General features: G+C 44.3%; 1 protein-coding gene across 2 annotated transcripts in view; it reads right to left on the bottom strand.

Moving 5' to 3' along the window:
• Window positions 1-971: 971 nt before the first annotated feature.
• gstcd (glutathione S-transferase, C-terminal domain containing) overlaps window positions 972-15,220 on the bottom strand; it is a 35,469-nt gene continuing 21,220 nt past the window's right edge. For both annotated transcript variants that reach the window (XM_029258807.1, XM_029258808.1), the window contains exons 6-12: window positions 13,043-13,158; window positions 12,764-12,808; window positions 11,984-12,112; window positions 6,098-6,231; window positions 5,102-5,132; window positions 3,429-3,498; window positions 972-2,180 (exon numbers count right to left, since the gene is read on the bottom strand). In XM_029258807.1, coding sequence (XP_029114640.1) covers window positions 2,029-2,180; window positions 3,429-3,498; window positions 5,102-5,132; window positions 6,098-6,231; window positions 11,984-12,112; window positions 12,764-12,808; window positions 13,043-13,158 — 677 coding nt within the window. In that variant the 3' untranslated portion in view covers window positions 972-2,028. The remainder of the gene's footprint in view (window positions 2,181-3,428; window positions 3,499-5,101; window positions 5,133-6,097; window positions 6,232-11,983; window positions 12,113-12,763; window positions 12,809-13,042; window positions 13,159-15,220) is intronic.

The raw sequence follows: 15,220 nt of genomic DNA, 5'->3' as shown, positions 1-15,220 counted from the left end.
AGAGACACAATGCGCACAAGGGACAGGAGCCAAGGGGGATTAGAATTCATCATGGATTAAACCGCACTTTAATCTATCGTTACACATTAATAGACTTTGACACAAAATTAGCCCCGCCCCCATTTTCCCTACAATGGAGAGAGACATTTTACCCAGCGCTCATTTCTCCGTGTTGCATATGTGCGCAGGCTGCCTCCCTCTCGCCCCAGGCCTCCAGCAGAGACACGAGACAAAGATGTCTCCCTTTGAAATAAATCTGGCTTCCGGAAGGTTCCGTGTGCCTGGCCACTCATCCCCCAGAGACAGGCTGACAAGCACCTGTGGAATACCGATGAGACCCCAAACGGCGGATCGCCGCCGCCCCAAGCACCTCGATCCCACGTTTCCACAGAAGAGGGGCTGTTCTCAATCTGGCGGTTAAGGAACTGGCCTCAGCACCTGAAAGTTGCAGGGTTTAGTCTTAGGAGCAGGAACTCTGCACTTGAGCAGTGCATCAATGTCTTCGAAAGCTGCAATAAAAACCCAGCCATATAAATTAACAAGCTGCTAGAGGTGGTTTTGAGAAATAAAAACGGTATGAAGATGAGGAACAATAATAATAGTAATAGTAATAGTAATAAGTGAAACAGTCCACGGTCTGGGAACGCTCAAGGGAGAAGGTGTAAGCCAAGAGGAAAGAGGTCATGTGTCACGCCGGAGGTTTCTTGGCAGGAATCATCGATTGGCTCCAGTTAAGGTCCGCATACTGGGTATGTGACACCCACTGTACCCCACTTTACCACCTCACAATGGTTGAGGTCAACGGTGCACGTCACCCAACCTTGGCATCAGCCTCGAGTCTGGGCAGCACTGCCCCCCAGGTCCACTCGCAAGCCAAGGCAGGCCCGTTTCCCTGTTGACACCAGGGTTCAGAGGTCAGCAACACTTGCTTTCCTCAACAGGCCCATAGACCTGTCACCGTTATGCCGTTACCTACGGACGTGGAGCTAGATTTGCCCCAAGTTTCCCATGGAAGCGCGACCCATTCCCATGAATAACTTTGCATATTTTCAGTGACGGCAGAGGCAGATGGTTCTGCTCTGCCGTTTCGTCGTGACGCCACATGTAAAATCTGTTGTCAACCATTACAGAATCGCATCTCCCTAATTTGCAAAATGCTGCGCAGAAACGCGCAGAATTCATCTCCCTGTCGCTCATTTATTTATTTATTTTATTCCTGCCGGGTGAAAATGAAGAAATTGAAGCGGGGGATGATGAAAGGTAGAGTCCGCCCACGTGCTGTCGCCTGCGCGTGCTGTCAGAAGCCACATCAAGGGCATTCAAGGACAAAGTGTCGCCTAAAATAAACAATAATGATGGATTTTTGCATTTTTAATTAAATAAACAGTAGAAAAATGCACTTGTGGCTCTTTCCACATAACATTTCAAAAACCGGATTCCCTCCTTTGACAATAACACACTCATCCCTCACATACGTCCCCAGGGTCTCTTCCTGTTCCTCACCACGGTCAGGCCGACCAAGCTGGAAGGTCACCGGGGGCCAGGCCAGAGGTTCGTGAAGATCCTGGAGCTCCCCCTACCTTGACACTCAAAGTCACTCTCAGGGTCACGTAAACACTGCGTTCCAGGTGAGACACACACCTTGGGTACCGTATCAAGTCCCGCTCCGCAGAGCTCATTAAGGACAGATTTAATAATAAAAAAAAAAACGTCAGGGCTGATTTCCTTAAATTACTTGTAATAAATTTGAAAAACCAGGTCATTAAATCTATTTAACAGCTTTAATAACCTATTTAAAGTTATTAAAATTTCATAAAACCTTTTTCGTTGGAAAAACGGCATAATTCATGCTGCGCCACAGTGACACCATCGCTGTACAATAAAACACATGCAGTATATATGTGTAAAATATACACGTATGAAAGACGTTTGATGCAGCGACTTGGGAGCGATGAGCTCAGTCTGCATTTCCGGCTCCAGGACCCCCCCGGGCCGGAGACGTCTGTCCTCAGAGCTCTCGTCCCTGGTTCAGGCAAGAGCGCGTCCCGCCGGGAGGCCCACCAGCATGTTGTTCTTAGGGGAGCAGCTTTCGGGTTCCATGGTCATCACCTCGACCGAGTATCCGCTGGCTTCGGCAGCCCAGGCCCGGTCCAGATCCACCAAGCCCATGCACTGCTTTCCTGGCGGTGGGTGGGTGGGAGGGAGGGAGGGAGGGAGGGAGGGAGAACACATGTACACCTTCAACAAAGGACCAGCCATCATAACATAAAGCAAGAGGCAACGATAAAACTGCACTGATATCATTTTTCTATGTTTTAAATCACTTCTGACATGACGCTAATGAAAGGATCTGAGTAAATACTAGTTTTACTATCCGAGGTACAATAACCAACACACATCACTGTCTTATTGATTCACTGTGAATGGCGCTGGTAGAAGGACATTTTCCGTTTCATCCGTCTCAGAAGTTTGACTGAGAATAATGGCAGTAAAAAGCCCAGTAAAAGAGTCCTGCTTGGCATCAGTCGACATCAAAGTACAAGTACATGTATTCATTTAGCAGATGCTTTTCTCCAAAGTGACGTACATCTCATAGAAAATACAATTTGTACATTTCATTAGGAGAAAGAGACACTTAGATGCAGACGTGTGATTCGCAGTTTGTTTCTTTCCACCATATGAACCAATGTTCATCACACGAGTAGCTGAATATAGATGATTCCTGATCACCTTCCTAGCAACTTTTTCGTTTTTTGGAGATACATATAAACATTTACGTTACATTACAGGAACAGCTGTGTAAAGGGTTATCCGGGCATCATCATAGAGTTATGGTGCATGGATGTTTACACCTTACATGAACTTAAGAGATGATGGGCAAAGTGAGTCTGGAAGAGGTAAGGTTTAAGACCCTTCTTAAATGTGGACAGAGATTCAGCAGTTCTGAGAGAGAGGGGGAGCTCGTTCCACCGTAACGGAGCCAGAACCGAGAGCCTCCGTGCTTCACCTTTTGTATGCGGCACCACCAAGTTCATGCTTTCCCCTGCTGAGACCCCGAAAAGGTCCCCCTTGGGGTCCGGAACGATGCCAACAACGACAATAAGGCAGAAGTGACGGATTTATACGTGTGGAGGTGGACGAGATGCGGCAGCCATAAGGGACCCAGGAACACTTCATTTTCAACTCAGGTTATGAGTGTGAACACACTTGGTCCGGGGGAGAACCGTGTTTTACACTTTAGACCTGTTCCACGTCTCCTTTCTCAGAGACACACGTAAACACACCAGCAAATGATGAATTAATTAGCAGCAGGTATTGAACCACAGAGAGACTGACAGGTACAGAGCTCTTATCCAGCCTGCGCTTAATGAACTAACAGCACCTCCGCATACTGGCTGCGCTATTTAATTGGGTTCAGTGGGACTTACCGATTAATCGCCGGTCGGGAGGCAGCTGGGGGGCCGTTTGGTCTGCAAACCGGCACAGAATCATGTGCTCCTGAGGAGAGGAGTGGAAGCAGCTCTTTTTAAGTGGTGACACTTCCGTTTATACCACAATACGCACACTATTCATTTGCTGACTCTGCATTTCTCTTAGTCATCTCGTTATTACAATAAGGATCTGTTACTATGGCCTTTAAGCCAAAGGACCTGCTAGGTGAAACAGGACCCTACAACCTCCTGGTTCAATCCACTGCCTTTACTAATGCTAGGTACCACTCTTAATAAGTGAGCCGTGGGGCAGATCTCTGCTTGTCAAGGCTGAGCACCAAAACCCAACTGGATGAGCTCAAACAACATGGCAGAAGAGCGACGTTCCCTCCATCATGACTCGCTCTCTCGAACCTGCTGTCAGCGGTGCTCATTCAGATCTACAATGTGTCTAATTGATTCCAATCTTCACTCTGGGCTCAGCAGTGAACACTGGAGAGTTGGGCAGCAATTAAAGTGCGGCATTAAATACCAATGGCTACTATCATTAATGCTCGATTGCAGCCTCACATGATCCATCGTTACCATGGAAGGGCAGCGGCCAACATCGAGACCGGATTGGGGCAACCCGACAACGCAGAACACACCGGAACTCACCTGTCAAGTGAAATCACACTAATATTTCGATTTAATATCAACTTGGTCAAGTGCTGTAGGACAGCTGGTAGTGTAGTGGTTAGAGCTGCTGTCTCTAGACCCAAAGGTCACAGGTTCGATTCCCACCTCCAGCTATCGTACGATGGAGCAAGGTACTTAACCTGAATTGCTCCAGTAGAAGTTACCCAGCTGGAAAAAGGGGTAAATAATTGCAGATACACACTAAGTCAAAGTGACTAAGTTGCTTTGGAGAAAAGTGTCAGATAAATCTAAGTAAATATCTCTATACACATATTTTCCTTTGTGACATATTGCAGCAAGGGGCTCATCGAGGGCATCACAGATTCAGACAGCGGATATTAAACTAAAATAATAAGTTACATAACACACATTGAAAGAGCGCGTTAATATTAAAAGTTGAACTACAGCAAGAAATACAGTTTAAACTCTGCATAAAAACATAAGAACTCGAGTGGCAGTGCATTATGAGGGGACACGCTTCTCATCTCTGGAAAATGTGAAGTGCTATAAATATTGAGAAATGTCACACAAATAAGTGTGAAAGGTCTCATTTTCCGCGCGTTTCAAAACAAAAAAGCTCGACACAGAGGCAAAAGGAACAATTTCTGAGATGTCCGCCTTCCTGGACATTCACAAGGACAAAGCTGTTCGAGAAGGGAGATGGCGAAAAAGCTCGACGAGGTAAACCGTACAACATAATTCATCTGACATCAACAAATATAATGGTAAATATACAATGTGTTCGGAAAGTATTCAGACCCCTTCATTTTATGCGCATTTCTTTCTTAAGTTGCAGCCTTATGCTATAATCATTAAAATTTTTTTTTCCCTTCATGAATCTATACTCAATACCCCATAATGACAAGCGAAAACAGGATTTTAGAAATTTTTGCAGAAGTGAAAAATGTGAAGGGGTCCGAATGCTGTCTGAATACGCTGTGATTGAGCACGTGAGAAAGTGTACTGTAGAAATGAACTAGACAGGAACATACCTTATAGCTCAGCGTGTCCGAAAACCGCTTACTGCAATCAGACAACATGCATGTCACATATTTACTGCATAAAAGCCGTAATGACAAGAAAATGGTTTATACACACACACAATCATCTGAAACTGCTTGTCCCATACAGGGTCGCAGGGAGCAGGAGCCTAACCCGGCAACACAGGGCGCAAGGCTGGAGGGGGATGGGACACACCCAGGACGGGACTCCAGGCCGTCGCAAGGCACCCCAAGCGGGACTCGAACCCCAGGCCCACCGGAGAGCAGGACCCGGTCCAATCCACTGTGCCACCGCGCCCCCCGGATAATGGTTTAATAATAATAATTTGTACAGTACTGTACAGAAGTACACCTTGAAATGTGAGTATGTGCTAAAAAGACTGTTCGACATGCATAACAGTATTTGAAAATGCCAAAATCTGAGAGAGGGACAAGACACTTGAGTGTTCCTGGAAGCAGCCATGGGAAACGTGGACGTGTTTGTTCACATTGGAGCTGCTCCATAGTTCGAAGAGCGCCAATAGCCCGCAAAGCGTGACGCCGGCCAAAGGCCCGAGCGGGCGGCACCTTCGGAGGCCCACAATGGTTAACCTGACCCGCAGGGCAACGCACATGTAAGCTTAATGATAAACTTGTGCTAGAGCAGCTTGCGCCAAACCCTCCCGCAAATGTCACGCTGCAAAGTCTTAAAATCACAAGCGTTTTCCCTCATCAAGTCAACTTATTTAAATTAAGCAAAATTGCATTGCAAATATTGCTGCAGAAAGATTACAGCTGAGTATCATACCAGCCTCTAGTGGACTTCTAATGAGTACAGTAACCAGGCACCGCGAGGTCCGCCAGAGGTCAAGGGCACACTGATTGATTATTTTGGCTCCTTAATTATTCTAGAGAGGCTTCATTGGGTGGCATGGTGCCATTAGCATATTCAGACTTCAGCAGGGGTGAGTGTGTGTGTGTGTGTGTGTTTGTGTGTTTTGGACCCACCTCCTGGGAAAGCAGAACTTCAGCGTGTTCTGGACAAAACCGTAGCAGCAGGGGCTGACGGCGAAGGCAGCGCCAGCCCGAATGCAGTGCTCCAGGACCATGTCTGTGGCCACACCGCAGGCGTGCAGCGCCACCTAGGACAGACATACACACACAGGGGATGTAACAGACCAATCAGCTGGTTCTGCGGCCACGATCCTTCAGCTGACACTTTGGTTTAGACAGCAGATCCGTCCGCTGTCCTTCACCACCAGTGTAAGCTGCCAGGACCTCGGAGCAGAACGGAGGGCACTAATATGTGTCGCGTTGCCAACTCTTATCTCGACTAAAATGTCTCTTGGGATCAGCTCCAGCTTCCCGTGGAAAAGGTCCAAGTGTCGAGGCCTGGTGCCGTTTCCATAGTAAAGTGCTGTTATCTCCCTCCCTAGGAACTTGGGAACACACGGATCTGGCCGTTGCCTTCAGACTTCACGTTTCAGCGCCTACACAGAGAGGTTCTGCTGGAACGAGTGTCTGCATGCCAGACCAGGTCCACACTACAGCACTCCCCCCAAAAAAAATCACACTTATAATCAAATGTATTTTACCAAAACGTGGAAGTTCATTCAACGTATCACTGACATTCAAGGTGGTGTAAAGGTTACAGCCAACAGCTTAAAATCAGAAGGAACTGGTTTCAAATCCCTATTCTTGCCGAAGTACCCTTGATCAGGGTAAACTTAAATGATACATAAAAATTACCATATACTATTACCACACAAGATACAGTGGCCCAGTTCTTGTTCTTCTCAGTTCCCAGTATCGTGCTACTTGGTGGGCATGGGGTTTGAGTCCATAGCAGGGTGTGAATTTACATGTTTCTCCCACAGTTTCCAAGCCCCCAGAATTGCATGGAAGAAGGCGCCAGCAAACCTCTTCCATTCTTCCTGTGCCTTCGAAACCAAGTGAGTGGTCACTATGAGTCAGATTCAACTTGGTGGCACTTTTGTCCATAAACGGGAAAGTCGATGTGAGTAGGTTAGCGTTAAAACATAACATCTTCAGTCACCATGGAGAACAGTTATAAATGAATGATTTTAATGAAATTGGTTCAAACAAGGGCTCTTCAATTCACTTTGTACACATCTCTGCACGATATAGTGTCACTTCATTGATGATGCGAAGCCCTATATGGGACAATATGCAAGATGCTCCCAGCACTTTCTTTGCTTCTTGCTGCTACAGTATATTTGTGCGAGTTTGTGGTGCAAGAGGCACTTTAAAAAACCTTTTTTAACTCAGAAATAGTTATGTCCACAGACAGACCCCAGCCTTCTTCTTGTCTTTCCTCTGGGAAGGAGCTTGTTGCAATAATGAAACAAAGACGGAGGGGCCGTCCTGCCAAGGCATCAGAGGAATTTTGTTTTTCATAACTAAGGAAGCTACGTAAAACCCAAAAGGAACAGCTTGTTCTTCTAAAATAAGCAGTTCCTACACAGATTTTTTTTGTTTTTGTTGTTCATGTTAAAATGTATTCCAACAAACGCTGGAGTAAAAAAAACAAAAATAAAAAAAAGATGATTCTACTTCCTCAAAGACCGACACTGTACTGAAAGGTCCTTGCCAACAAAGACCTTTATTGATTAATTTTAGCAAAGGCTGTCATAAATAAGTCATAGTGATATCAAAACAGCTCTTCTTATTAAATCTCATTAATCTGACAGCGTTATTCCACGCTTACGATAGAGGAAAAAAGCTGTTTAAAAAGCGTAAAACTTCCCCAGCTCAGAGCTAACCTTGGCCTGAAACGCAAGCTGTGCAAGGGCCTCAGGTTCATTCTTCAGCGCTCCTTCAAACCCCCCGTGTCTATCCATTTTTCTGGCTTAAAAAAGGCAGGACCGATCACATCCGTCCATTTTCAGCCCGCCGGCGTCCTGAAACGCCATCCCCTTTAGCCGTTGCGGTCAATTTCACCCCATACGCCAGATTTGTGCGTGCGGATGAGAGCGCTGGCGGATGGGGAAGGAGGACGGAGGACTAAGCCTGTAAGATTATGGGCCTTTCAAGCCAACATCTAAAGCGGCGTGTTTGCCTGATCCTCCTCTGGCACACGAACAGCGTGCCTCCAAAGGCAGGGCAGACACAGACTGAGAGCCGGCAGATGCTGCCATCGGCACACGAAAAACATACAGCGCTGCAAAAGAAGTATTTGCGTCCTTTCCAATTTCCTTTATTTTTGCAGCTTTTTAAATTTGATCCGAGGGGGGGAAAAAAGGGGTAAATCAAAGTAAACCTTCAGTCAGAGAAAAAGTGACCCTTTTGGTTTTAATGTCATTATCTTTTTGTGGAAATTGTGCGCAATCACAGGTATGAAACAGCAATTGCCCAATCAGAGTCAATAATTTGTTATGCCACCTTCAGCAGCAATGACTGCAATAAAACACTTCCTGTAGCTGTTAACCAGGACCTGAAGGAATTTTGACCCACTCCTTCATGTAGAACTGATTCAGATCATCAACATTTGAAGGTTTTTCACCACAAATAGCTCTTTTCAAATCTTACCCCAACATCTCATCCAGATTCATGTGAGGACTTTAACTGGACCAATCCACAACTCTACTTCTGCTTTTTTCCAGTCATTCTGATGTTGGCTTGCTTGTATGTTTAGGATTATTGTCTTGCTGCATGATCCAGCTGCACTTCAGCTCATGGACTGATAACCTGACATTCTTCTACAGAATTTTCTGATACAAAGAAGAATTCAGTGGTCCTTCAATGATAGCAAGGCAACCACTTCCTGTGAGAGCAAAACATCTCTGGACGATCACACTGCTGCCGTGTTTGACTGTGACCTGTAGAAAGTTCTTATTTTGAATTGCTGTATTTGGTTTTCACCAGATATGATGGGGCTCACTTTGTGCAAAAAGTTCTACTTCTGATTTGCTGGTCCACAGAACATTCTTGAAGTCTTGACATGCATCCAGATACATTCACTGCTGTTCCAAACTTTCTCCATCTCATGAGTATGGCTGTGACTGTGGTTCAATTGACATTCAGACCCTCAGTGTAACCATATCCAGACTGACAGGTTTTGGCAACCTTTCTTCATAGCCTTTCAAAGATTTCCTTCTGAAGGTGTCATAGTGTGCCTCTATGAATCTCTGTTCTGTCAAACTGACTTTTGCTGGTAAGGGTTTAACTGGCTGAAAATTATATTGAACAGGGACAAGAGACAGGCCCAAATCAGGCTTGATTGTAGACAAACAGCTGACTAATTGCCCCCATAATTAGGACAATTATGGACAAGGGGTAATTAATTTTTCACACCTATGACTGAACATTTCATTATCTTTCACATTAAGGAAATGACATAGGAATGTAATTTAATGTCAAAAAAGTACAAAAAAACAGAGAAATCTGGGAAAGGGACAAATAGTTTCCCACACCACTTTAATAAAATAAAACAATTAATAGGGGAAAGGACACGCTGTCACACATATCTGAGCTGACCTCAATGATCGTAATTAGGCTTTATCCTTTATAGCCACGAAAACATGAATGAAATTGCACATCATGCACAGTGTGAGAGGACTGTGGACAGACAGACGGGATGTTACTATTACATGTCTAAAAATGCCTAGAACACCCGGGCAACTTGTCTCAACCACGCAACTACAGTCCCTGACCACTGACAAGCACACCTTGGTCACGGGGACCAAACCAACCCGCACTCGGCTCAGCGATAGCGGGAGCGACTGAAGAAGACATGCCGAAACGGGGCCCGGCAGCTCATTCTGCACACGCCAGATTAATTTTCATGCAGCTTGTACTGGGAAATGGAAAGACTGGCATAAGTATTACAGTGGAAAAACGGAGCTTCAAAACAATTATACATGAAATTGGTTGGTTTGTAACACTCTACTGGAGAAAAACAATTTATTAAAAAAAAAAAAAAAAAAAAACCACAAAAAGGAAATATCTTGTAGAGGTCCATATTACTGTATTGCCCAATAATGCTTGCACTTAAGTTAAATGCAGTCATACTGTATTTAACTTGAGTATTTGTTGGTAGTTGGCCAGCACTGTTACAGTATTAGTACCAGCTAGCAGGTTTGGAGTGTTAGAGTTTTGCTGGTAGTAGTTAGTGGACAGCCGTTTTGGCATCAGTACTTGGTTGGCAAGTTGCACTGTTATCCCATCTAGTTAGCAATTAGCATATGACAATGTTAGCACTGGAACTGATTAGTACTTTTTTTTAAAAAAAAAATAAATAAATAAACTCTATATGCAGCTCTTCATGCAACGTGTACTGATCTACACTGTGGTATGAGTCAAAGTGAATATTCAAGAATCATGTCTGCATCTAGATCTCTCCATATGTTGGTGTAACAGTTTTGTATTGTTTTCTGAGATAAGCATCTGCGCTAAATGAATAAATGCAGATGTAGTACTGCGGAGTAGCTGGTGGATAGCCGTGTTAGCATTACTCCTGAAGAGCAGTTAGCAAAAAATAGTGTTAGTGTCAGTACACTAGAGTAGTTAGCGGACAGGAGTGTTAGCGTTACTACTAGTTGGTGGAGAGCAGCGTTAAGGTTAGTAGTGTAGAGCAGTTAGCAGAAAACAGCGTTAGCACGCTAGAGTAGTTAGCGGACAGGACTGTTAGCATTAGTACTAGTTAATGGACAGCAGTTTTAGCGTTAGTATTGTAGAGCAGTTAGCAAAGCGGTCTTAACATTACTACTAGTTGGTGGAGAGCGGTGTTAGCGTTAGTAGTGTAGAGCAGTTAGCAGAAAACAGCGTTAGCACGCTAGAGTAGTTAGCGGACAGGACTGTTAGCATTAGCACTGTAGAGCAGTTGGTGAACAGCAGTGTTGGAATTAGTACTGTTTACAGATTATAAGGCAGCACAAAATACAGATATTTTCCTGTTCAAGTGCGCTAATTATAATTCAACACATAGGATCTGCAGTCACACTCAAGTCCTGAATCATAGCATTAGAAAAAATAACTGGTGGAGGACTGATGGCCAGAGAGCCGCATTGGACAAAGTCAACCATCTGCCAGAATGGAGAGCAGCATCTCTCAGACGTACAGCAAACACGTCAAGAAGGTCTCCTTTCCTAGGTGACTGATGTGTCAATGGACCTCGAGTGCCCCGAGACCAGAGAGAGGCAAACCTCTTCATCCTGGCGATGAAGACCGAGCTAACCTTGACTCTGTCAGGAACCACAGGGTAAAAGCAGCTGTCAGAGGAAAACTGGTTTATTTCAGCCTCCCATGAGGGCAGGAGGGCACAGGCAGCGTGAAAGCCCTTGAACGAAAAACAGAGCACTCTGAATTCATTAATTCATCTATTCCAAACGAAGGGGACTCTGTGAACCCCGAGAGTGGGCCAAGAGAAAAGCACAAAAAGTACTTCTTTGAAATAAAATGTTGAGACATCTCTTGGAAAATTAAAAATTACAAAAAGTAGTTATTCATCCTGCTCTTTCCTGTGAAAGCTTGGAATAAATTTATTTCCGAGCAATTTTTAAAAAAAAAAAAAACACCCAACTATTAGAAACTGATTAATGGAAGACAACGGAAAATACAACAAATGCAATCAGTGACTAATTTTTCTTATGTTGCTAAGGTAACTTTCACAGAGTTGCACACATTCATTTTGCAATTAATTTTGTACAGATGAATGTTCATGTTCATCTGCACTGTATTGGCATTGTATACATTGAAGAGAGCATGAACGGACTGGACTGGTCCCACAAAGGGAAAATACAACCACATGGACCTCAGACATACTGATAATCATCTTCAGAGATACAGTGAAAAGAATTTTAAGAGCAGGTTAAAATCTGGCTGTGACCCAAAACCACATTTGTGGCCAAATTCCGGCCCATCCGCAACACTCACCCCTATCTGGAAGGGTCCGGTGAAGTAGTCGAGATTCGCCTGAACGAAGCCCACATTCTTCAGACCCAGCGCAGTGCATCGGCTCCTTGCTCGAACCAAGGACTCCTCCTTGTTTTCTATCAGAACTACCTGAAAAACAAACAACACATTGTGGAGTAAAGCAGGCTAGGATTTTAGCGGAAAAATATACTGAAGTGCCCTTAGTCATTTGCTACACACTTATCTATTTGTGTAAATTCCACATAAGACCATGAACTTGATGACAGCACATGTTGAAGGTGTTAACACTCTGTATGAGCGCATTAAATTAATATCTAGTGTTGAGTGATCCTACCTCCACTCTGCAAACAGTTCAAACTGGGTCTATTCGTTGTATTCTATGTTTATTCTTAGTCTTATTTTAGGGGGGTTGGAGTTCTTATTCCCAGGAATACATGACTTACAAATAAAGGTGGGATGCAGTGGGTGTAGTAGTAGAGTCACTGCCTTACAAACAAGAGACCAGGGTTTGAATCCTTCCTCTTGCTATAGTACTTGTGATTGAGATATTTACCCTTAATTGATACAGTAAAAATTACCCAGCGCACTGGCTAAAGTGATAATAATAATAATAGTAATAATAATAATAATAAGAAGAAGAAGAAGAAGAAGAAGAAGAGGTGCTGTGAAGTTCTCAGAGACAGAAATATGCTTGTTTGCACAGATCAACCTGTTTGTCATGACTGGCAGAAGCTGGGTTCGGTATGAAAGGACTGGGCTCAGTTTCGCCAAAACCCTCACCTGGCACTGAGGAAGTGTGTACGCTAGGACAATCCCCACATGCCCCTAGGAACACACAGAGAGGAGAAGATGTCACAGAAGAAAGTCAGAGTCAACGAGTAAATAAGAGCCCCACTTCAGTACATCAGCTCCGTTGCACCTGAGCGTAGTCCTGAGAGCTCTACATAGCAACTGGTCAGCGGTTACCCATAATGTTGGGCATAGCACTGCGCGTACAGTGACAAATGAAAACCAGTGTTGGAGACTGGAGGAGGAGACGTGAAACGTCCCATCTCTTACGCCGCCGCTGCAGAAGTCCACCACCGTATCTCCAGGACGGGTCAGCCTCGTCACCATAGCAACCAGGTTATTCAGCTGCTGTCGTTTCCTTGCTGCTCGGACACTGGACATTTTTCCTAGAAAGGAAGAACCGTTTCTGTTACCCATGATCAATTGACCACGTATATGTGTCACTAGTAATACCTTCACTTAATCTACATTAACAATTAACATTATGTGCACAAACTTGTTTGAAAATCTAAGATCTGTGAAATGTACAATTTACGAAGCAATCAGAATACTGACTAGTAAATCACTCCACCCCTCAGAGAAAGCACTACTGCTTCATCATAAACATTTGACTTTGCTTGCATTTCTGCTCAATGATGCTTCTGATCACATTCCTTTGATACACATTTATACTACGTCTAACCACTATATCATCACTTTATCCTAAAGACCTCACATTATTTGACATAATTAAAGTAACAATTTTGTTACTGCTACCTCAGAGATCAGTAGCCTGTACTTCCTTGTCCTATTTGTATTTATTATCATGTCTGTATTGATTATTTGTAATAAATCTATTTATATATGTGTGTGAATTACGTTTGCTGTGTGCTACATTGACTTATGTTACAACTGAACCCGAACAAACCTTGTTTCATTTCATATCTGTTGTACGCCCGTGTTGAGCGAAATAAACACGAACAGCCACCGTTTGTATTGCAGTGATATTTCTGTGTTTGGGCTCAAGTCTGGGAAAATGAAAGAAAAAAAAAAAAAAAAAAGATGCTGCCAATGTGTCCACTTATTAACATCAAAACACGATACAGTGGTTTCTTTCCAAACAGTGATGAGACTTTGATTTGAGCGGCTGTTGGATGCTAAAAAGACAATGTGATCGTGCCAAAGCTCACAGTGATGAGTGGTTTTCTCACGTTCTCATTTGTTTTGAGGAGCAATAGGAAGTTGTTCCAACCCAAACTCGGTGTAGATTCGGCTGGGGCAGCAGAGTGCGGCCAAGGAACGGTGTCCAAGATGTGCCCCATTAACCCAAACCACACTTGCACTCCTCCCCGACACCGCACCCCTTCCTCCTCACCCGCAGCCACTGTGTGCCTGATGCCCTTGCTGGGCCATAAATCCCCGGTGATGAGTGCTTCATTCGCCCTTGTGTCACGCTGTAATATCCTCTCGGCTGGAATATCAGAAACACATTATCTACGCGCTTCCTTTTCATGGCGCTTCAAGAAACCGATATACGCGGACATGAGAGATGGAACGCAGCCGCTGTTTTCCGTCACGGCAGGACAAACGTGGAATTTCACAGGCACGTTGTTCTCATGGTTATTTACTAGGCTCCTGAGTCATTTTTAATGTCCATGATCATCATGGCCTCTCTGTTGTGGGTGAACACTGGCTGGTCCAGCAAGGAATGATGGTCAAAAGAGGGGGAAGTTATGAGGAGGTTTGGCCACTAATTGAGACCGAACAGATATCATTCAGCAGAGCTTAAAGCTGCTCATACAACGTGGACATGAGAGATGGAGGGATTCCCAGACAGGCACGAACATGCCCACCTGCATGTCCCAGGGGGGCTGTGCTTCCAGTCAAGCAGTTGTCAAAACCAAAATGAAAAGGAGAAAGTCGTCTCCATGACCGACACTGCAAGTGTTACCGGAAAAAAAAGGCACTCTGACTAATCAGAAGAGCGCGACGTCTTATCATCAAGGTCTAAATTATAGTCATTAAATCCCCACATTCCACAAACCATGGAGATCGTATTATAGAGGTTAATCCAGCACTTCCTGGTGCGACTCCACAAAGACCTGAGGGTGAATTTTGTCACGCCTCGGTCCGATTCGTCGCTCTGCTGGCACATCAGGTCAGAAACTACGAAAGATCACTTTAGGCTTGTGACCCACTGGAAAACACACTAAATGTAGAAGATAAAAGCCCCAAAACAGCACAAATATTTCTCCGATCAGCTGCTGCGCCACAGTAATTTGTGCAGAATGAGCCTACTGTGTGTGTGAATAAGTAAGTAAGTAAGTAAATAAATAAATAAATAAATACATAAATATTTAAAAATTTTTCGATACGTTGAAGGTTTCAACATACTCGTTCTCGTAACTATAGATTTCTGGATATAGCTCCCTCATGCATGCTCAGGATCAGTGTAGAAATGTACAGTGG

The sequence above is a fragment of the Scleropages formosus genome, chromosome 16 (genome assembly GCF_900964775.1).
Source record: "Scleropages formosus chromosome 16, fSclFor1.1, whole genome shotgun sequence".
Classification (NCBI taxonomy): Eukaryota; Metazoa; Chordata; class Actinopteri; order Osteoglossiformes; family Osteoglossidae; genus Scleropages; species Scleropages formosus.
The sequence above is the reverse complement of the archived record's forward strand: the minus strand, read 5'-3'. Positions and strand labels throughout refer to the sequence as shown.